General features: G+C 45.9%; 1 protein-coding gene and 1 long non-coding RNA gene across 4 annotated transcripts in view; both read right to left on the bottom strand.

The window, feature by feature from the left end:
* Positions 1–337: 337 nt before the first annotated feature.
* LOC115128673 (putative selection and upkeep of intraepithelial T-cells protein 1 homolog) overlaps positions 338–23,180 on the bottom strand; it is a 34,018-nt gene continuing 11,175 nt past the window's right edge. Inside the window, exons 2-13 of one of the 3 annotated variants that reach the window (XM_029658745.2) lie at positions 15,162–15,527; positions 14,651–14,932; positions 14,106–14,225; positions 7,469–7,510; positions 7,311–7,331; positions 7,191–7,223; positions 6,946–6,978; positions 6,825–6,845; positions 6,599–6,633; positions 6,199–6,216; positions 5,797–5,820; positions 338–5,313 (exon numbers count right to left, since the gene is read on the bottom strand). In XM_029658745.2, the coding sequence (XP_029514605.1) occupies positions 5,209–5,313; positions 5,797–5,820; positions 6,199–6,216; positions 6,599–6,633; positions 6,825–6,845; positions 6,946–6,978; positions 7,191–7,223; positions 7,311–7,331; positions 7,469–7,510; positions 14,106–14,225; positions 14,651–14,932; positions 15,162–15,527 (1,100 nt within the window). In that variant the 3' untranslated portion in view covers positions 338–5,208. Of the gene's footprint in view, positions 5,821–6,198; positions 6,217–6,598; positions 6,634–6,824; positions 6,846–6,945; positions 6,979–7,190; positions 7,224–7,310; positions 7,332–7,468; positions 7,511–14,105; positions 14,226–14,650; positions 14,933–15,161; positions 15,528–23,180 lie in introns of all 3 variants that reach the window. The other 2 variants (XM_065017932.1, XM_065017933.1) reach the window with 2 other exon arrangements.
* LOC135571472 (uncharacterized) lies at positions 18,850–21,237 on the bottom strand. The gene is made up of 2 exons (XR_010463847.1): positions 19,687–21,237; positions 18,850–19,553 (listed from the first exon to the last, which is right to left on the bottom strand). It is a non-coding gene; the product is annotated as an uncharacterized LOC135571472 (long non-coding RNA).

The following is a 23,180-nucleotide window of genomic DNA, read 5'->3' as shown; positions in this document are numbered from 1 at the left end:
CAGCTCGATTGATCATCACCTGACTCTGATTATATTCAATCAAAGGAATAGACTTGATTGCCGTTCCTGACACATTGTGGTTATTTGTTATATTTGGTCTCCTGAGTGGCGCAGTGGTCTAAGGTACTGCATTTCAGTGCTTGAAGTGTCACTACATACAGCCTGGAATTAAACCAGGGTGTATCACAACTGGCTGTGATTGGGAGTCCCATAGGGCGGCACACAATTGGCCCAGCGTTGTCTGGGTTTGGACGGTGTAGGCCGTCATTGTACTACTTACTTATAGTCTACTGTACTACTATTTTCTATATCTATAGTAAAGACATGAACAGAGTGATTTTCAAATGATTGTCAATTTTTATTGTGGACACATCACTTCCACAGACCCAGCAGGAGGTTCTGAGGTATTTTTATTTTTATTTCACCTTTATTTAACCAGGTAGGCAAGTTGAGAACAAGTTCTCATTTATGAGAGCTCAGTCTCCAGAGAGCGGGTGAGAGAGTGACAAGAATTAACATATCACAGCGCAACACTTGCTAAAACAGACTATACAAAACAAAATGGGACTGGACAGACACAGTACTAAAAAGTCATAAACTTAAATGAATTAGCACCTTTTATACAAACAGCCCAAGATGTATGCGCTACTCTTTACGTACAGTCTTTCTGCAGGTGCTTGATCTGATGAGTGTTGTTTAGTGAGAATTCCCACTCTTTAGTATTTGTATTGAACAAAGCACAGGGTAGTGAGTAGAGTTCTAGAACACTCTAGAACAAAATATAAAATAAAGGGAACCCTTTTTGTAACCTTATTTAGAACCGTAGGTAGCATCAAGGTTCTAAGTAGAGACCCTTATCGTGCCGTCTTGTTTTGCACACATTGTACATGCATAATAACAGGATCTTCGTAAACCACAGGAGGTTGGTGGCACCTTAATTGGGGAGGACAGGCTTGTGGTAATGGCTGGAGTGAAATAGGTGGAAATGTATCAAAGACAAACACATGGTTTCAATAGGTTTGGTGACGTTCCATTCACTCCGTTTCGGCCATTACACGAACTGTCCTCCTCAGCAGCCTCTGGTGTTGTAAACATAGCTACTTTAGTAACTGGCATGTTCATATTCATGTCTCTGGCCCTGATGAACTGCAATAACCTACGACCTGGGTGGTCTAACCTATGTAAGCAATGATTATTCAGTATGTTAAAGGCCCAGTGCAGTCACAAATATGTTTTCCTGTGTTTTATATTTATTTTCACACTATGAAGTTGGAATAATACTGTGAAATTGTGAAAATGATGCTTATGCCCTTTTAGTGTTGGAGCTGTTTGAAAAGACTGTCTGGCATTTCAGCCTGTTTTGGCTGGATAGAGTTTGGCCTGCCTGGCACTTAACCCTAATTTGTTCCACTACTATGGATGACCCTGTAAAAACACCACATTTCACTGCACCTATCCGGTGTATGTGACAATAAAACATTATTATTATCATCATCATCATCATCATCACCAAGCAGTAAATGAGATAATAGACAAATAATAAAGAGAGTTCTAAACCTCTCTGCCAATAACAGCTAGTTTCCCCTCCCCACAACACTCCCAGACAGTCCTAGCTACATTTTTGCTTGCTAAAAAAGCTATTTTTGTTTGTTTTTGACCATTTTAATTGAAAATAATCACAGTAAGGTACTTAATTGTTACCCAGAAATAATTTGATAGAGATAAAAACATCTGCATTGGATCTTTAGCAAATCTGAATAAAGGTTATTCAAAGGTTAAAGGTTCTACTTAGAAAACATTTTTAGAGAACCAATAGGGTTCTTTGATTTGTCCCTGTAGGGGAACCCTTTGTGGTGCTTTGTAGAACCCTCTCATGAAATATTATTTATATTTCCGGGTAGAAAAAATACAAGGTGCTATCTAGTGGCGTACTAGTACTGCAACAATACTAATAATAATAATATAATAAGAGAATAAAGTCGGCATTCAATCCAAGGAAATTGCCTTTATAAAGGCTGTCTAGTAGCTGCTCTAAAAAGCACCTTGGATTAAATCAGCCTAAGACTCCAAACATTTTTCCCACTGGAAGTATCAAAGACATACCACCAATACATGTGCTTCAGCATTAGAAATAGCATTATTTCACAGAAAAGTAACTCAGTATTATATGACAGAAAAGTGATTCAGCCTTAGAATCTTCATATAATGGGGTCTGGTTGTGTCATATGCAGTGCAATTTTATAACAAATAAAAATATGACATTTACTTAAGTATTATGTAAATGGAAATATTACATTTACATAAGTATTCAGACCCTTTACTCAGCACTTTGTTGAAGCACCTTTGGCAGCGATTACAGCATCGAGTCTTCTTGCCAACTGACATTTACTCCTGAGGTGCTGACCTGTTGCACCCTCGACAACCACTGTGATTATTATTATCTGACCCTGCTGGTCATCTATGAACATTTGAACATCTTGGCCATGTTCTTTTATAATCGCCACCCGGCACAGCCAGAAGAGGACTGGCCACCCCTCATAGCCTGGTTCCTCTCTAGGTTTCTTCCTAGGTTCTGGCCTTTCTAGGGAGTTTTTCCTAGCCACCGTGCTTCTACACCTGCATTGCTTGCTGTTTGGGGTTTTAGGCAGGGTTTCTGTACAGGACTTTGAGATATCAGCTATGTAAGTAGGGCTTTATACATACATTTGATTTGATTGATTTGATTCTTGGGTATGATGCTACAAGCTTATTAACACACCTATATTTGGGGAGTTTATCCCATTCTTCTCTGCAGATCCTCTCAAGCTCTGTCAGGTAGGATGGGGAGCGTTGCTGCACAGCTATTTTCAGGTCTCTCCAGAGATGTCTGATCAGGTTCCAGTCCGGGCTCTGGCTGGGCCACTCAAGGACATTCAGAGACTTGTCCCGAAGCCACTACTGCGTTGTCTTGGCTGTGTGCTTAGGGTCGTTGTCCTGTTGGAAGGTGAACCTTCACCCCAGTCTGAGGTCCTGAGCAAGGACCTCATCAAGGTCCTCTCTCTATTTTGCTTCGTTCATCTTTCACTTGATCTGGACGAGTCTCCCAGTCCCTATTACTGAAAAACATCCCCACAGCACGATGCTGCCACGACCATGCTTCTCCGTAGGGATGGTGCCAGGTTTCCTCCAGACGTGACGCTTGGCATTCAGGCTAAAGAGTTCAATCTTGGTTTCATCAGACCAGAGAATCTTGTTTCTCATGGTCTGAGAGTCCTTTAGGTGCCTTTTAGAAAACTCCAACAGGGCTGTCATGTGCCTTTTACTGAGGAGTGGCTTCCATCAGGCTACTCTACCATAAAGTCCTGATTGATGGAGTGCTGCAGAGATGGTTGTTCTTCTGGAAGGTTCTCCCATCTCCACAGAGGAACTCTGGAGCTCTGTCAGAGTAACCATCAGGTTCTTGGTCACCTCCCTTACCAAGACCCTTCTCCCCCGATTGCTCAGTCTGGCCGGGCAGCCTACTCTAGGAAGAGTCTGTGGTTCCAAACTTCTTCCATTTAAGAATGAAGGAGGCCACTGTGTCCTTGGGGACCTTCAATGCTGCAGAAATGTTTTGGTACCCTTCCTTTTTTTTTATGTCAAATCAAATTTTATTTGTCACATACACATGGTTAGCAGATGTTAATGCGAGTGTAGCGAAATGCTTGTGCTTCTAGTTCCGACAATGCAGTGATAACCAACAAGTAATCTAACTAACAATTCCAAAACTACTGTCTTATACACAGTGTAAGGGGATAAGGAATATGTACATAAGGATATATGAATGAGTGATGGTACAGAGCAGCATACAGTAGATGGTATCGAGTACAGTATATACATATGAGATGAGTATGTAGACAAAGTAAACAAAGTGACATAGTTAAAGTGGCTAGTGACATAAGGATGCAGTCGATGATCTAGAGTACGGTATATACGTATGCATATGAGATGAATAATGTAGGGTAAGTAACATTATATAAGGTAGCATTGTTTAAAGTGGCTAGTGATATATTTACATCATTTCCCATCAATTCCCATTATTAAAGTGGCTGGAGTTGGGTCAGTGTCAATGACAGTGTGTTGGCAGCAGCCACTCAATGTTAGTGGTGGCTGTTTAACAGTCTGATGGCCTTGAGATAGAAGCTGTTTTTCAGTCTCTCTTTCCTCAGATCTGTGCCTTGACAAAGTCCTGTCTTGGAACTCTATGGACAATTCCTTCAACCTCATGGCTTGGTTTTTGCTCTGACATGCACTGTCAACTGTGGGACCTTATAGACAGGCGTGTGCCTTTCCAAATCATGTCCAATCAATTGAATTTACCACAGGTGGACTCCAATCAAGTTGTAGAAACATCTCAAGGATGATCAATGGAAACAGGATGCACCGGCTCAATTTCGAGGCTCATAGCAAAGGGTCTGAATTCTTCTGTAAATAAGATATTTCTGTTTTAGGTATTTTATATTTGCAAAAATGTCTAAAAACCTATTTTCACTTTGTCATTCTGGGGTATTGTGTGCAGATTGATGAGGGCTTGTTTTATTAATTTAATCCACTTTAGAATAAGGCTGTAACGTAACAAAATGTGGAAAAATTGAATGTACTGTACATGCTGACATCCCTTAAGGTTCCTGACCAACAGAACCCAAAAGAACCCATGAACATAAAGAGGCAATACAGGTAGAATAAAACAATCAAAAACACAGGCCAAGCGATGTGAAATAGTGCAACGTAAAAACAGGAATTCACCCACAACCTTCTAGCAAGACGATTCTTTTGCAACCATTCAGAAAGCAAAGAACCTAATGAAGAACCTTCTCCAAAGAAAGGCTTCCTCGAGGCTACATAGTGTGACATAAAATTAGTGTGACATAAAATTAGTGTGACATAGAAAGTGTGAAATAGTACCATTGCTCCAATAAAAAAATAAAAAATGGGTATTTGTTTCATTAGTCCAATGTTGATACAGCCCCAAAAATGTTTGCATGCAGTTGTCAGGTTTTCAAGATATAGCACTTTAAAGAAGCAAAGTGCAGCATATGATCATGGAGACATCATCATCTTGAAAGTCCTATGTATTGAAAACGTGATTGCTGACATGGAAAACATTCAGCAACAGTGGATTAAATTAAAAAAAAAAATTTTAAAGATACGTTTGAGTGGACTATTCCTTTAACCCAACTAGCGACCTCGTCAAGCGGTTCTGATCGTTTGGTGTAACGGGTTCGTCTCTTCATCCTCTTTGACATCTGCCTTTTCAGTCATTGAATGTGCCATTGTATTTCTTCTAAGTGGTTTCTGAAAAAGTCACACATACCAGTGCTGACAAATACAAAAGTTTTCCTGTGACAGACTTTGACAATCTTTTTGAGATTGTCTAATACTAATTTCCACGCACACATGCATACCCGCACACCTACACATGCATACCCGCACACGCACACATGCATACCCGCACACGCACACATGCATACCCGCACACCCACACATGCATACCCGCACACCCACACATGCATACCCGCACACCCACACATGCATACCCGCACACCCACACATGCATACCCGCACACGCACACATGCATACGCACACATGCATACCCGCACACCCACACATGCATACCCGCACACCCACACATGCATACCCGCACACGCACACATGCATACCCCCACACATGCATACCCGCACACCCACACATGCATACCCGCACACCCACACATGCATACCCGCACACGCACACAAACACAGGCTTTTAAAAGCCCAGTCATACACATGATACTTACGTTTAACAGTGACATTGATAACGTCTGTAGAAGTAAGAAAATCAATGCATGTCATACATGTTGAGATATTCATTCATTTGACCTGGTGTTTGTTACAGTCAAATTATTAGTACAAATGTCTTGATTTTAAGTCAAGTAAGTGCCATTAAAAAATATATGAAACATTTTCCCATAGTTATTGCTTCTGTGAGTTGCCTGCCTGTTGGCAGTGGTGAACTGTGATATTCTCCCATGGAACAGTGAACACAACTATGAAAGATGTTAGGCTACAATGAAGAAAGTGAAGTCTGTTAAGAGTCCAAAATCAACAGGGTTCTCTAAGAACAAATCAAACTCTCCATGTAATTCAATCACAATAAAGCCAGACTTTGACAGCGTTTTAAGACCAAGCCAACAACTTACCCTTGAGAACGAAAATCTCTGGAAAAGTAAGAGAATAAAGGAATTAAGAAATTAGGTTTGATGGATTGTAGTATTTTGTTAGTGTAGTTACGGTCAGACTGCCGTTACGGCTGATATTCAAGATATAGCACGGCCTTGAGTCCCTTATAGTATTTTAAAATTATTACTAAAAAAACTGTTTTCACCACGTTTTTATAATAAGGACAATTCACTAGAATTCACCCGTCATCAGAGACGATATTTGTAATTTAAGTTTATATTCTGAATTCTACTGAATTTATTTTGTAAATTTATACTGTAATAATCTATATAGATTTTTAAAAATCTGAATGTGGATGTCTACACACACACACACACACACACACACACACACACACACACACACACACACACTACTTACATGGCATCCGTTATCAACTGAAGAGACAAGTGCAGCTGAAGATGGGAAAACACAATTTAAAGAAACAATAATAATAAATTATAAATGAATATAAGTAAGAATTTAAATCATTAGCTTTTGTTCTCTATGGTATTGACAAACCCTTATTGAACTAGTTAACATTTTCACCCTACCTGGAGGGTATAACTCACGCATAGCACACATACGGCACACACACACCACTTACCCCTCTCTTGTTTGAGTTTAGCTGTAGGTAAGTGACACAGAACAATTAAAGTGAGAAGGCCGAGATAATCACTAGAGACGAATACACCACACACACACATACACATACACACACCACTTACCTAGCTGTTCAGTGAGCTCTTGTTCGCGTGTACCTACAGAGAATAATAAAACCCAAACAAATCATGAGCTCTGTAACCCAAACGATGCACACACACCTCTTTTGGAACTGTCCGTAGATGAACAGTAAAACTAAGTATTAAAGTGAGAACACATGGATAAATCATCACAGACACACAGAAAGACAGGCATATAGACAGACAAACACACAGAGACAGACAAACGAGTTATTTTCCACAGCACTTACCCAGCTCGTCAGTGAGCTCTTTTATACGTTGATCTGCATAGTATAAGAAAACACAAATTAAAATAATTATTCAAATCATGAGTTCACACACATGTATGCACGAGCACACACACAACTTACCAGATTTTATTCTGGAACTGTCTGTAGATGAACAGTAAAACAAAGTATTAAAGTGAGAACACATAGATAATCACACACACACACACACACACACACACACACGACAGAGAGACAAACAGGCCGGCACACACACACATGTTATTTTCCATACCACTTACCCAACTCATCAGTGAGTTCTTGTATCTGTTGATCTGCAGAGTCTAAGAAAACAAATTAATATAATTAATACATTATATAATTATGAGCTCTCGCACACACACTTTTCCCTCTCGTCTGGTGTTATCTGCTGATTTACAATAAGACTAAGGCCAGGATCCAAACCAGCATAGATGAATGATCTGCACACAGCTATACACTGGAGAGATCATGTACGCTGTTCACTTATGTCAGTTCAAACAGAAATCACCTTTAAAAGTCAATCACACAGGCTGTTACACAGGTTAAAGGCTAAAGTGTGAAGACACATAGAGAGAAGGTGAGAGACACGAGAGAGCGAGAGACAGAGAGAGACAGATCTGTAAGATTCTCCTACATGTCCAGAGGAAAACCACAAACAATGCATGCAGGGCAGAGTTAGGCCAATATCCACTAATAATAAAAATTCAAAAAATAGCAATTACATTTAGGAAACATCTAAAATACAGTGACATTACCAAGCCCTGTCATGTCATTACCAAGCCCTGCAATACCAAAAGCTGAGCAAAGAAAAGAGTCCCCTCATCCAGCTGATCCTGGGGCTGAGTTCACAAACCTGTTCTACTAACACACTGAAGACTCAGGACCAGAATATCCAATCAATCAGATCAAAAGAAATTACAACACAGTCAAAACAAAACTGCATTACTTATTGGGAAACACAAGCACAAAGCAAAATGCAGTGCTATCTGGCCCTAAATCGACAGTACACCGTGGCAAACTATTTGACCATGGTTACTGATCAAAACCTTAGAAAAACCTTGAAAAGTACAGGCTCAGTGAGCACAGCCTTGCCATTGAGAAGGGTAGACACAGGAAAACCTGGCTCCCTGTAGAAGAAAGGCTGTGCAACCACTGCACAACAGCAGAACCTGAGACAGAGCTGCATTTCCTGACAAAATGTCAAACATATAAAACACTTTTAGCCTACTTCAGCAGTACTGTATCATTTTAATCAATAAGATTCTTGCTACGTAAGCTTAACTTCCTGAACACTCGAGACGTGTAGTCCACTTGTCATTCCAATCTCCTTTGCATTAGCGTAGCCTCTTGTGTAGCCTGTCAACTATGTGTCTGTCTATCCCTGTTCTCTCCTCTCTGCACAGACCATACAAACGCTCCACACCGCGTGGCCGCGGCCACCCTAATCTGGTGGTCCCAGCGCGCACGACCCACGTGGAGTTCCAGGTCTCCGGTAGCCTCTGGAACTGCCGATCTGCGGCCAACAAGGCAGAGTTCATCTCAGCCTATGTCTCCCTCCAGTCCCTCGACTTCTTGGCACTGACGGAAACATGGATCACCACAGACAACACTGCTACTCCTACTGCTCTCTCTTCGTCTGCCCACGTGTTCTCGCACACCCCGAGAGCTTCTGGTCAGCGGGGTGGTGGCACCGGGATCCTCATCTCTCCCAAGTGGTCATTCTCTCTTTCTCCCCTTACCCATCTGTCTATCGCCTCCTTTGAATTCCATGCTGTCACAGTTACCAGCCCTTTCAAGCTTAACATCCTTATCATTTATCGCCCTCCAGGTTCCCTCGGAGAGTTCATCAATGAGCTTGATGCCTTGATAAGCTCCTTTCCTGAGGACGGCTCACCTCTCACAGTTCTGGGCGACTTTAACCTCCCCACGCCTACCTTTGACTCATTCCTCTCTGCCTCCTTCTTTCCACTCCTCTCCTCTTTTGACCTCACCCTCTCACCTTCCCCCCCTACTCACAAGGCAGGAAATACGCTCAACCTCATCTTTACTAGATGCTGTTCTTCCACTAACCTCGTTGCAACTCCCTTCCAAGTCTCCGACCACTACCTTGTATCCTTTTCCCTCTCGCTCTCATCCAACACTTCCCACACTGCCCCTACTCGGATGGTATCGCGCCGTCCCAACCTTCGCTCTCTCTCCCCCCGCTACTCTCTCCTCTTCCATCCTATCATCTCTTCCCTCTGCTCAAACCTTCTCCAACCTATCTCCTGATTCTGCCTCCTCAACCCTCCTCTCCTCCCTTTCTGCATCCTTTGACTCTCTATGTCCCCTATCCTCCAGGCCGGCTCGGTCCTCCCCTCCCGCTCCGTGGCTCGACGACTCATTGCGAGCTCACAGAACAGGGCTCCGGGCAGCCGAGCGGAAATGGAGGAAAACTCGCCTCCCTGCGGACCTGACATCTTTTCACTCCCTCCTCTCTACATTTTCCTCTTCTCTCTCTGCTGCTAAAGCCACTTTCTACCACTCTAAATTCCAAGCATCTGCCTCTAACCCTAGGAAGCTCTTTGCAACCTTCTCCTCCCTCCTGAATCCTCCTCCCCCTCCCCCCTCCTCCCTCTCTGCAGATGACTTCGTCAACCATTTTGAAAAGAAGGTCGACGACATCCGATCCTCGTTTGCTAAGTCAAACGACACTGCTGGTTCTGCTCACACTGCCCTACCCTGTGCTCTGACCTCTTTCTCCCCTCTCTCTCCAGATGAAATCTCGCGTCTTGTGACGGCCGGCCGCCCAACAACCTGCCCGCTTGACCCTATCCCCTCCTCTCTTCTCCAGACCATTTACGGAGACCTTCTCCCTTACCTCACCTCGCTCATCAACTCATCCCTGACCGCTGGCTACGTCCCCTCCGTCTTCAAGAGAGCGAGAGTTGCACCCCTTCTGAAAAAACCTACACTCGATCCCTCCGATGTCAACAACTACAGACCAGTATCCCTTCTTTCTTTTCTCTCCAAAACTCTTGAACGTGCCGTCCTTGGCCAGCTCTCCCGCTATCTCTCTCAGAATGACCTTCTTGATCCAAATCAGTCAGGTTTCAAGACTAGTCATTCAACTGAGACTGCTCTTCTCTGTATCACGGAGGCGCTCCGCACTGCTAAAGCTAACTCTCTCTCCTCTGCTCTCATCCTTCTAGACCTATCGGCTGCCTTCGATACTGTGAACCATCAGATCCTCCTCTCCACCCTCTCCGAGTTGGGCATCTCCGGCGCGGCCCACGCTTGGATTGCGTCCTACCTGACAGGTCGCTCCTACCAGGTGGCGTGGCGAGAATCCGTCTCCACACCACGTGCTCTCACCACTGGTGTCCCCCAGGGCTCTGTTCTAGGCCCTCTCCTATTCTCGCTATACACCAAGTCACTTGGCTCTGTCATAACCTCACATGGTCTCTCCTATCATTGCTATGCAGACGACACACAATTAATCTTCTCCTTTCCCCCTTCTGATGACCAGGTGGCGAATCGCATCTCTGCATGTCTGGCAGACATATCCGTGTGGATGACGGATCACCACCTCAAGCTGAACCTCGGCAAGACGGAGCTGCTCTTCCTCCCGGGGAAGGACTGCCCGTTCCATGATCTCGCCATCACGGTTGACAACTCCATTGTGTCCTCCTCCCAGAGCGCTAAGAACCTTGGCGTGATCCTGGACAACACCCTGTCGTTCTCAACTAACATCAAGGCGGTGGCCCGTTCCTGTAGGTTCATGCTCTACAACATCCGCAGAGTACGACCCTGCCTCACACAGGAAGCGGCGCAGGTCCTAATCCAGGCACTTGTCATCTCCCGTCTGGATTACTGCAACTCGCTGTTGGCTGGGCTCCCTGCCTGTACCATTAAACCCCTACAACTCATCCAGAACGCCGCAGCCCGTCTGGTGTTCAACCTTCCCAAGTTCTCTCACGTCACCCCGCTCCTCCGCTCCCTCCACTGGCTTCCAGTTGAAGCTCGCATCCGCTACAAGACCATGGTGCTTGCCTACGGAGCTGTGAGGGGAACGGCACCTCAGTACCTCCAGGCTCTGATCAGGCCCTACACCCAAACAAGGGCACTGCGTTCATCCACCTCTGGCCTGCTCGCCTCCCTACCACTGAGGAAGTACAGTTCCCGCTCAGCCCAGTCAAAACTGTTCGCTGCTCTGGCCCCCCAATGGTGGAACAAACTCCCTCACGACGCCAGGACAGCGGAGTCAATCACCACCTTCCGGAGACACCTGAAACCCCACCTCTTTAAGGAATACCTAGGATAGGATAAAGTAATCCCTCTCACCCCCCCTCCCCCTTAAAAGATTTAGATGCACTACTGTTCCACTGGATGTCATAAGGTGAATGCACCAATTTGTAAGTCGCTCTGGATAAGAGCGTCTGCTAAATGACTTAAATGTAATGTAAGAGTTTAATTTCCCCAAATCTGATGAGAGTAGGCCACCTGTCCTGTTGGGGGAGGGACAGGCTACCTGTCCTGTTGGGGGAGGGACAGGCTACCTGTCCTGTTGGGGGAGGGACAGGCTACCTGTCCTGTTGGGGGAGGGACAGGCTACCTGTCCTGTTGGGGGAGGGACAGGCTACCTGTCCTGTTGGGGGAGGGACAGGCTACCTGTCCTGTTGGGGGAGGGACAGGCTACCTGTCCTGTTGGGGGAGGGACAGGCTACCTGTCCTGTTGGGGGAGGGACAGGCTACCCGTCCTGTTGGGGGAGGGACAGGCTACCCGTCCTGTTGGGGGAGGGACAGGCTACCCGTCCTGTTGGGGGAGGGACAGGCTACCCGTCCTGTTGGGGGAGGGACAGGCTACCCGTCCTGTTGGGGGAGGGACAGGCTACCCGTCCTGTTGGGGGAGGGACAGGCTACCCGTCCTGTTGGGGGAGGGACAGGCTACCCGTCCTGTTGGGGGAGGGACAGGCTACCCGTCCTGTTGGGGGAGGGACAGGCTACCCGTCCTGTTGGGGGAGGGACAGGCTACCCGTCCTGTTGGGGGAGGGACAGGCTACCCGTCCTGTTGGGGGAGGGACAGGCTACCCGTCCTGTTGGGGGAGGGACAGGCTACCTGTCCTGTTGGGGAGGGACAGGCTACCTGTCCTGTTGGGGAGGGACAGGCTACCTGTCCTGTTGGGGGAGGGACAGGCTACCCGTCCTGTTGGGGGAGGGACAGGCTACCCGTCCTGTTGGGGGAGGGACAGGCTACCCGTCCTGTTGGGGGAGGGACAGGCTACCCGTCCTGTTGGGGGAGGGACAGGCTACCCGTCCTGTTGGGGGAGGGACAGGCTACCCGTCCTGTTGGGGGAGGGACAGGCTACCCGTCCTGTTGGGGGAGGGACAGGCTACCCGTCCTGTTGGGGGAGGGACAGGCTACCCGTCCTGTTGGGGGAGGGACAGGCTACCCGTCCTGTTGGGGGAGGGACAGGCTACCCGTCCTGTTGGGGGAGGGACAGGCTACCCGTCCTGTTGGGGGAGGGACAGGCTACCTGTCCTGTTGGGGGAGGGACAGGCTACCCGTCCTGTTGGGGGAGGGACAGGCTACCTGTCCTGTTGGGGGAGGGACAGGCTACCTGTCCTGTTGGGGGAGGGACAGGCTACCTGTCCTGTTGGGGGAGGGACAGGCTACCCGTCCTGTTGGGGGAGGGACAGGCTACCCGTCCTGTTGGGGGAGGGACAGGCTACCCGTCCTGTTGGGGGAGGGACAGGCTACCCGTCCTGTTGGGGGAGGGACAGGCTACCCGTCCTGTTGGGGGAGGGACAGGCTACCTGTCCTGTTGGGGAGGGACAGGCTACCCGTCCTGTTGGGGGAGGGACAGGCTACCCGTCCTGTTGGGGGAGGGACAGGCTACCCGTCCTGTTGGGGGAGGGACAGGCTACCCGTCCTGTTGGGGGAGGGACAGGCTACCCGTCCTGTTGGGGGAGGACGCAGAGAGACCTCTCTGATGAGAGTAGGCTACCCGTCCTGTTGGGGGAGGACGCAGAGAGACCTCTCTGATGAGAGTAGGCTACCCGTCCTGTTGGGGGAGGACGCAGAGAGACCTCTCTGATGAGAGTAGGCTACCCGTCCTGTTGGGGGAGGACGCAGAGAGCTGTGAGTTGGCAGCACACTACATTGCTGCCTGACATAAGATGAGGCAGTGTCTGACACATGTCCTCTATGCTTATTGTTATTGTTCAATGTATGGTTATTTTGACCCTTGATTATTGTTGTTACTGTTGTCCCGTTGACAATATTGATTATGTTAATATTGTAAATCTCCAAAGTAAGCTTTGGCAATATGTACATTGTTACATCATGCCAATAAACAATTTGAATTGAGAGAAAGTGAGAGAGACAGACAGGAGAGCGAGAGAGGGGGGGAGAGAGAGAAACAGACAGAAGGAGAGCGAGAGAGGGGGGAGAGAGAGAGAGAGAGAGAGAGAGAGAGGACAGGGAAAGAGGGAGATACAGACAGAGAGAAAGAGACAGGCCTGTTGCCATAAGAAAAGAGCAACCAGTGGAGCACAAACATTGTAAATAGGACCAATATTTATGTTTATTTATCTTCCCTCGCTATTTGTACTACAACTATTTGCACATTGCTAAAACAATATACATAGCTGATAATATAACACTTGAAATGTATATTTTTTTCAGTGCATTGTTTCCTGTGAATTTCTAATCGTTTTTTGCTGATGGTAAATTGGTTTCTTCTCACTTTTGTTTATTGTTTGTTTTACTTGCTTTGGCAATGTAAACATATGTTTCCCATGCCAATAAAGACCACTGAATTGAATTGAGTGAGTGAAAATGTCCTATATTTCTCTCTGTGGTGATTGATGTTAAAAATGCCCCCTGAAGGTTAGGTTACACCAACCATAACTTACCTATCTTTTTTCTCAGTTTCTGGTATTTTATCCACATGAAACCAATCACAAGTCCACAAACACATACTATCAAAACAGGAACAGCAATCCACACCCAGGGAACTGTGGGAAACATCTCATCTGAAACACAGATGTCATATTAAACCATCATATCACATTACAGAGTGCAGCTCCAAAGAGAAGTGTGTTATTTCCCGACATGTGTGGGATTTGATTCAATTCAAGTTTCCAGCTGGATGGTAAATGTTCACAAATAAAAAAGACACCATTTAAATAGTAGTGCTTTCACGGTGGTAACCACCATACAAATATCAGAGGCTTGTAGTTTTGTTCTCAAATCCTTCATGCCTATGAAACAGAGTGGATTATATTCTGCCCTAAGCAGGGCGCTAACACAATCTTCTGCGCAACAACGCAAAGGCAACTATCTTAGCCAATAGAGTAGTCTGTCACTCTGTGAGCGACACCTGCCTTTAGACACCTTAGGGAAGGTGTGATGTCACTAATGTACTGTGTTTTTATTTTTCTCAATAGAAGAAGCTCACCTGGAACATTGTACCCTGTCTCCCTCGTAAAATTAAACTTTTGAAGCTGAACTCTACAGGTGAACGTGTTGGTGACATTCTTGTTCACGGTGACATGGCGTCTCACAATGTAGAGGCCCTCTGTGTCCCTGTGTGTCTCAGCGGACCCAGCAGGGAGGACCTGTCTTTCACTGTCCAGCCAGTTCATCTCGGGTTTGGGGTACCAGCTTTTAGCCTCACACTTCAGGACCACCCCACTGCCTTTGGTTCCATTGATGGAGATCACTGGGTTGGACACAGCAACTAAACAGACAAGGTAAAACAATGATCAGAGATATGTACTCAATACATGTGCTTATGATACTGTAATAAAAGTACACATGTAACAGAGTTGAATTGGTAAATCTCACTCCTCCGCTTGAAATACCACCACCCATGCATTGAACTGTTAGCTTTTCGGTGATGCAGCTGACTAAGAAGAAGTCAAGAGGGCGGTCTTGTGTGTTTAAGAGACAGAAGATCCATGACTCACCAACAATGAGTTGAATGACGGTTTCATGAACTAGACTGTTCGGTTCCGGAACTAGAATGTAACACATGTAGTTGCCTTCATCAGAGAGTTTCACTCGGGACAGTTTTAAGGAGACGTTGCCATTCTTCAGTTCTTTAAACAGTGACGTCCTTCCCCTGTAGGATTCATCCTGATCCACATTGGAGTCACGAGCGTCACGGTAAAAATGGACAACCTTGTCTTTCCCAGTTGGGTCTTTCAGGTTGGATCTCGACCATTTCACTATCAAGCCAGCACTCTTGGTGAAATTCAACAGGGAACATGGTAGAATGACATCATCATCAGCAACAGCAACAACGGGATCAGGCGAAACAACATGAGATGTCTCTGAAAAGATTAAGAACAAATCACATCATAGGATACTTTAAAATTCACACATTTACAGTCACCCTGTCAAGTAGGCCTGCCTTTAACTGTGATTGTTATCTATAAGTAAATAATTGGGTAAAAACTCAATTAAATAATGATTAAACTTAAAATAAACAGCAAACAGCACAGCGTACAAAAACAATATGTGAAGTAAAATATATTCTAAGATATAAACCATGCTTCTAAAACCTGTAGCCTACAGCAGGCCCTACATACATTACTTTATATTGATTTAGCTCGAAAAGCCGCTGCTTGTTGCCGTTTCATCCCTGTGCTACTGGCAGAATACTAGCCATAAACTTAGGCTCTACAGTGCACTCGGAAAGTATTCAAACACCTTCACTTTTTCCAAATTTTGTTACATTACAGCCTTATTCTAAAATTAATTAAATAAATGTTTTCCTCATCAATACCCAATAATGAGTTTCTCCAATTCTTCCTTGCAGATCCTCTCAAGCTCTGTCAGGTTGGATGAGGAGTGTTGTTGCACAGCTATTTTCAAGTTTCTCCAGAGATGTTCGATCGGGTTCAAGTCCGGGCTCTGGCCGGGCCACTCAAGGACATTCAGAGACTTGTCCCGAAGCCACTCCTGCGTTGTCTTGGCTGTGTGCTTAGGGTCATTGTCCTGTTGAAAGGCAAATCTTCACCCCAGTCTGAGGTCCTGAGAGCTCGAGCTGGTTTTCATCAAGGATCTCTGTATACTTTGCTCCATTCATCTTTCACTCGATCCTGACTAGTCTCCCAGTCCACGTTGCTGAAAAACATCCACACAGCATGATCCTGCCACCACCATGCTTCTCCGTAGGGATGGCGCCAGGTTTCCTCCAAACCTGACACTTGGCATTCAGGCCAAAGAGTTCAATCTTGGACCAGAGAATCTTGCCTGAGTCCTGTAGTTGCCTTTTGGCAAATTTCAAGCGGGCTGTCATTGTCACGGATCCCTCCGGTACTGTTGCTCATTCCGTGCAACAGTTTGGGAGGTCTACGTCACCGGCCTCTAGGAACTGAACTGTCATTACGCACACCTGGACCCCATATTCTCCCCTGATTAGTAATTGTATAACTGTGCCCTTTGTTCACCATTGTCTTGTTGATTATTCTTCCAATGTCCTTTGGTTGTGTGAGTATCTGTGCTGTGTTGTTTTGGCTTTCGTGCCGCTTGTATTGCACAGATGATTACGAGTCTCTTTCCGTGTGGTATCATTGTGTGCGTGTATGTTACGGGTCTCACCCCGGTGTATTTTTTCGAGGTACTCCTCACTCTTTTGTTTGGGTTTCAACCCTGTATTTTGTATACGTGTTTGTTTGGTCTTCGTCCCCGTGCCTTTACATGGCACGCTGTAATTTGGCTAAATAAAAGCCTCTTTACGCATTCCTGCTCCTGTCTCCCAATCCCTTTATACCAGCGTGACAGTCATGAGCCATTTACTGAGGGGTGGCTACCTTCTGGCCTCTCTACCATAAAGGCCTGATTGTTGGAGTGCTGCAGAGATGGTTGTCCTTCTGGAAGGTTCTCCCATCTCCACAGAGTAACTCTGGAGCTTTGTCAGAGTGACCATCGGTTCACCTCCCTGACCAAGGCCCTTCTCCCCCGATTGCTTAGTTGGGATGGGCGGCCAGCTCTAGGAAGAGTCTTGGTTGTTCCAAACCTCTTCCATTTAAGAATGATGGAGGCCACTGTGTTCTTGGGGACCTTCAATGCTGCAGAAAGTTTTTGGTACCCTTCCCCAGATCTGTGCCTCAACATAATCCTGCCTCGGAGCTCTAAGGACAATTCCTTCCACCTCATGGCTTGGTTTTTGCTGACATGCACTGTCAACTGTTAGACCTTATCTAGACAGATGTGTGCCTTTCCAAATCATGTCCAATCAATTGGATTTACCACAGGTGGACTCCAATCATGTTGTAGAAACATCAAGGATGATCAATGGAACTAGGATGCACATGAGCTCAATTTTGAGTCTCATAGCAAAGAGTCTGAATATTTATGGAAATGGTGTATTTGTTTTATTTTAATACATTTGCAAAAATGTCTGAAAACCTGTTTTCGCTCCATCATTATTGAGTATTGTGTGTAGATTGATGAGAATAAATTATAATTTAATCAATTCTAGAATAAGGTTTGTGGCAGATGGCAGGGAGAGGTGAGGGGAGTGGTTATTGAGAGGAGATATCTTGCAGCCCCGCTGGCTCCACTGCCGAGCCTTATATGAACTTCGTGCACCATCGAGGCGAGGCTCTGGGAGTGCCTGGATGTGCTTGGGTATAAAGGAGGAAGCAGCTTGCACCAAGGGGCAGAGAATGGAGAGAGAAGTGTACGTGATGAAGAGTGGGAGAAAAGAGAGCAATATCTGTGTGATTACCCATTGTGACCTGAACTGTCTGATTACCCCCACTTGTGTACCGAACCGGATTGGCTGAGGACCCGAGTTTTAGGATTACCCCTGGAGAAGGGAACGGACAATGAGACCGGTTTGTGGACTGTGAAATAGTTGGTGACTTTCCCCCTTTTCCCCAGTGTATAAAATACATAATAAAATACCTAATAAAGTCCCCATTTGCATTCTAGTTGTGCTAATGGTGCATGTTGTGTTATTGAACTTGGTGATGTGGAAACCCAACACCCTTGAGCATGCTACAGGCTGTAACGAACTGTGGAAAAAGTCAAGGGGTCTGAATACACTGTATATCACATCATTGTCCCATTATGGCAACTGTAAGGGAACGGGCAGGGCCATTGAGGCCATCTTCATGAGTTGGCAAACATTCTGAAAGGGTACATACTGCCACCATAAAGTTGGAGTGTGTCATTTGAACAGGTATACAGGCAAGGTTGGCGATTTACTGCCACCTGCAGTAATGGAATATTTGCTCACAAGTATAATTCATTGGCTGATCCCTCCTGGTGACCTGGATGGAATTATGTGATCCTTCCTTAACCCATTGGAAGTCCCACCCAGTTGACTAGCCTAAATCCTCAATAGAAATACCCAGGCTAAAACTGCCGTTTCGATCTCTATGATACTAGCTACTGTCGTGACCACGGGTTTGTTGGTAAATTCCAGAGGTGGGACCAAGTCATTGTTTTACAAGTCACAAGTAAGTCTCAAGTCTTAGCACTCAAGTCCCAAGTCAAGACAGGCAAGTCCGAGTCAAGTCTCAAGTCTTAAACTTTGAGTTTCGAGTCCTAAACAAGTCATAATGTGCTCTTCACCAAATCTAATACCATTTCATATGGTATTAGTATGTAATAGTATATTAAATTTACACAAATCATGAATGCTTTAAAAATATATTTATTACTTTCCAAATAAAATTTATATTTCCATAGAAATACATGGGTAACCATGAGACAGACACATCAATATGACAACAAAAACAACATATTGTAGTACTCTCTCTCTCACCTAAAACAATCCTGCCATAAAGTTACAATCATTTATTTAAAGGTACATCTAAACAACTGAACTGAGGTCTATAATTTGAACACTGAATGTCTGAGAAAAAATACAGATTCCAAAGATGGGAGATAAAACCTGAACATGGAGACTACGTGTAATGCATAAACAGTTTCATTTTTTCTCTTATCTCAGGGCCCTATGCTGCATTGCATTTGCAAAGACCGAATTCGATAAAAGTCTGTCAGTCATTTGTGCACGATGAGGTCGCGGTATGATGCCACCATGGCTGAAGACACGCTCCACCAGAGCACTGGAGGCTCTGCCAAGACCCTGATGGCCACTCGGCACAGTGAAGGAAGAGCCTTCCTGTTCATTGCCCAGAACAAGAGGGCATTCTGTCCTTCGCATATGTCAAGGTAGTGACTTAGCTGTAGTGCTGGAGGGATCCCAACAGCTTTCTTCTGTCTCTTACAGTATGCTGCAAACAGCCCTTCTTCTTGTCCAAGTCTATGGTCCTCTCGCTCTTCCTCATCAACAAGAGGCACAGCTTGCTCAGTCCCTGTTGCATCACGCAGAATCAGTTCTGGCAAAACATGTAAAAGCAGAAACAAAAGGGTCGGTATTAGATGCAGTGGGTTAAACTGAAAAAGTATTATTGTTGCAGACAATTGGATTAAATTATGAGAAAAAGTTACATTAAACTCGATAATATTTACCTTTCACTCTTTGTGCCACCTTCTCCTTGACCAGCACATGGTGCTCCTCCCACATCAGAGAAAAAGCCGGATCCAAGGTAGCTGCTTTGAGGTAGACTGGATCTGAAAAGGGGGCAGTGATTCCATCTTGTGTCCTGGCCATTTTCACATTGATGAAGATTCCAAGAAATATTTTGTTCAGGGATGCCTGGAGACTTCTGACCAGGCCGCTCAGGAAATCAAATCAAATCAAATCAAATTTATTTATATAGCCCTTCGTACATCAGCTGATATCTCAAAGTGCTGTACAGAAACCCAGCCTAAAACCCCAAACAGCAAGCAATGCAGGTGTAGAAGCACGGTGGCTAGGAAAAACTCCCTAGAAAGGCCAAAACCTAGGAAGAAACCTAGAGAGGAACCAGGCTATGTGGGGTGGCCAGTCCTCTTCTGGCTGTGCCGGGTGGAGATTATAACAGAACATGGCCAAGATGTTCAAATGTTCATAAATGACCAGCATGGTCGAATAATAATAAGGCAGAACAGTTGAAACTGGAGCAGCAGCACAGTCAGGTGGAAGTTGAAACTGGAACAGCAGCATGGCCAGGTGGACTGGGGACAGCAAGGAGTCAAATCAAATCAAATCAAATTTTATTTGTCACATACACATGGTTAGCAGATGTTAATGCGAGTGTAGCGAAATGCTTGTGCTTCTAGTTCCGACAATGCAGTGATAACCAACAAGTAATCTAACTAACAATTCTAAAACTACTGTCTTATACACAGTGTTAGGGGATAAAGAATATGTACATAAGGATATATGAGTGAGTGATGGTACAGAGCAGCATACAGTAGATGGTATCGAGTACAGTATATACATATGAGATGAGTATGTAGACAAAGTAAACAAAGTGGCATAGTTAAAGTGGCTAGTGATACATGTATTACATAAGGATGCAGTCGATGATGTAGAGTACAGTATATACGTATGCATATGAGATGAATAATGTAGGGTAAGTAACATTATATAAGGTAGCATTGTTTAAAGTGGCTAGTGATATATTTACATCATTTCCCATCAATTCCCATTATTAAAGTGGCTGGAGTTGGGTCAGTGTCAATGACAGTGTGTTGGCAGCAGCCACTCAATGGTGGCTGTTTAACAGTCTGATAGCCTTGAGATAGAAGCTGTTTTTCAGTCTCTCAGTCCCAGCTTTGATGCACCTGTACTGACCTCGCCTTCTGGATGATAGCGGGGTGAACAGGCAGTGGTTCGGGTGGTTGATGTCCTTGATGATCTTTATGGCCTTCCTGTAACATCGGGTGGTGTAGGTGTCCTGGAGGGCAGGTAGTTTGCCCCCGGTGATGCGTTGTGCAGACCTCACTACCCTCTGGAGAGCCTTACGGTTGAGGGCGGAGCAGTTGCCGTACCAGGCGGTGATACAGCCCGCCAGGATGCTCTCGATTGTGCATCTGTAGAAGTTCGTGAGTGCTTTTGGTGACAAGCCGAATTTCTTCAGCCTCCTGAGGTTGAAGAGGCGCTGCTGCGCCTTCTTCACGACGCTGTCAGTGTGAGTGGACCAATTCAGTTTGTCTGTGATGTGTATGCCGAGGAACTTAAAACTTGCTACCCTCTCCACTACTGTTCCATCGATGTGGATAGGGGGGTGTTCCCTCTGCTGTTTCCTGAAGTCCACAATCATCTCCTTAGTTTTGTTGACGTTGAGTGTGAGGTTATTTTCCTGACACCACACTCCGAGGGCCCTCACCTCCTCCCTGTAGGCCGTCTCGTCGTTGTTGGTAATCAAGCCTACCACTGTTGTGTCGTCCGCAAACTTGATGATTGAGTTGGAGGCGTGCGTGGCCACGCAGTCGTGGGTGAACAGGGAGTACAGGAGAGGGCTCAGAACGCACCCTTGTGGGGCCCCCGTGTTGAGGATCAGCGGGGAGGAGATGTTGTTGCCTACCCTCACCACCTGGGGGCGGCCCGTCAGGAAGTCCAGTACCCAGTTGCACAGGGCGGGGTCGAGACATTTACATTACATTTAAGTCATTTAGCAGACGCTCTTATCCAGAGCGACTTACAAATTGGTGCATTCACCTTATGACCTCCAGTGGAACAGTAGTGCATCTAAATCTTTTCAGGGGGAGGGGGGGTGAGAGGGATTACTTTATCCTATCCTAGGTATTCCTTAAAGAGGTGGGGTTTCAGGTGTCTCCGGAAGGTGGTGATTGACTCCGCTGTCCTGGCGTCGTGAGGGAGTTTGTTCCACCATTGGGGGGCCAGAGCAGCGAACAGTTTTGACTGGGCTGAGCGGGAACTGTACTTCCTCAGTGGTAGGGAGGCGAGCAGGCCAGAGGTGGATGAACGCAGTGCCCTTGTTTGGGTGTAGGGCCTGATCAGAGCCTGGAGGTACTGAGGTGCCGTTCCCCTCACAGCTCCGTAGGCAAGCACCATGGTCTTGTAGCGGATGCGAGCTTCAACTGGAAGCCAGTGGAGGGAGCGGAGGACCCAGGGTCTCGAGCTTGATGACGAGCTTGGAGGGTACTATGGTGTTGAATGCCGAGCTGTAGTCGATGAACAGCATTCTCACATAGGTATTCCTCTTGTCCAGGTGGGTTAGGGCAGTGTGCAGTGTGGTTGAGATTGCATCGTCTGTGGACCTATTTGGGCGGTAAGCAAATTGGAGTGGGTCTAGGGTGTCAGGTAGGGTGGAGGTGATATGGTCCTTGACTAGTCTCTCAAAGCACTTCATGATGACGGAAGTGAGTGCTACGGGGCGGTAGTCGTTTAGCTCAGTTACCTTAGCTTTCTTGGGAACAGGAACAATGGTGGCCCTCTTGAAGCATGTGGGAACAGCAGACTGGTATAGGGATTGATTGAATATGTCCGTAAACACACCGGCCAGCTGGTCTGCGCATGCTCTGAGGGCGCGGCTGGGGATGCCGTCTGGGCCTGCAGCCTTGCGAGGGTTAACACGTTTAAATGTCTTACTCACCTCGGCTGCAGTGAAGGAGAGACCGCATGTTTTCGTTGCAGGCCGTGTCAGTGGCACTGTATTGTCCTCAAAGCGGGCAAAAAGTTATTTAGTCTGCCTGGGAGCAAGACATCCTGGTCCGTGACTGGGCTGGGTTTCTTCTTGTAGTCCGTGATTGACTGTAGACCCTGCCACATGCCTCTTGTGTCTGAGCCATTGAATTGAGATTCCACTTTGTCCCTGTACTGACGCTTAGCTTGTTTAATAGCCTTGCGGAGGGAATAGCTGCATTGTTTATATTCGGACATGTTACCAGACACCTTGCCCTGATTAAAAGCAGTGGTTCGCGCTTTCAGTTTCACGCGAATGCTGCCATCAATCCACGGTTTCTGGTTTGGGAATGTTTTTATCGTTGCTATGGGAACGACATCTTCGACGCACGTTCTAATGAACTCGCACACCGAATCAGCGTATTCGTCAATATTTTCATCTGACGCAATACGAAACATGTCCCAGTCCACGTGATGGAAGCAGTCTTGG

Source organism: Oncorhynchus nerka, linkage group LG4 (genome assembly GCF_034236695.1).
Source record: "Oncorhynchus nerka isolate Pitt River linkage group LG4, Oner_Uvic_2.0, whole genome shotgun sequence".
Classification (NCBI taxonomy): Eukaryota; Metazoa; Chordata; class Actinopteri; order Salmoniformes; family Salmonidae; genus Oncorhynchus; species Oncorhynchus nerka.
This window is presented reverse-complemented; position numbering and strand designations above follow the sequence as displayed.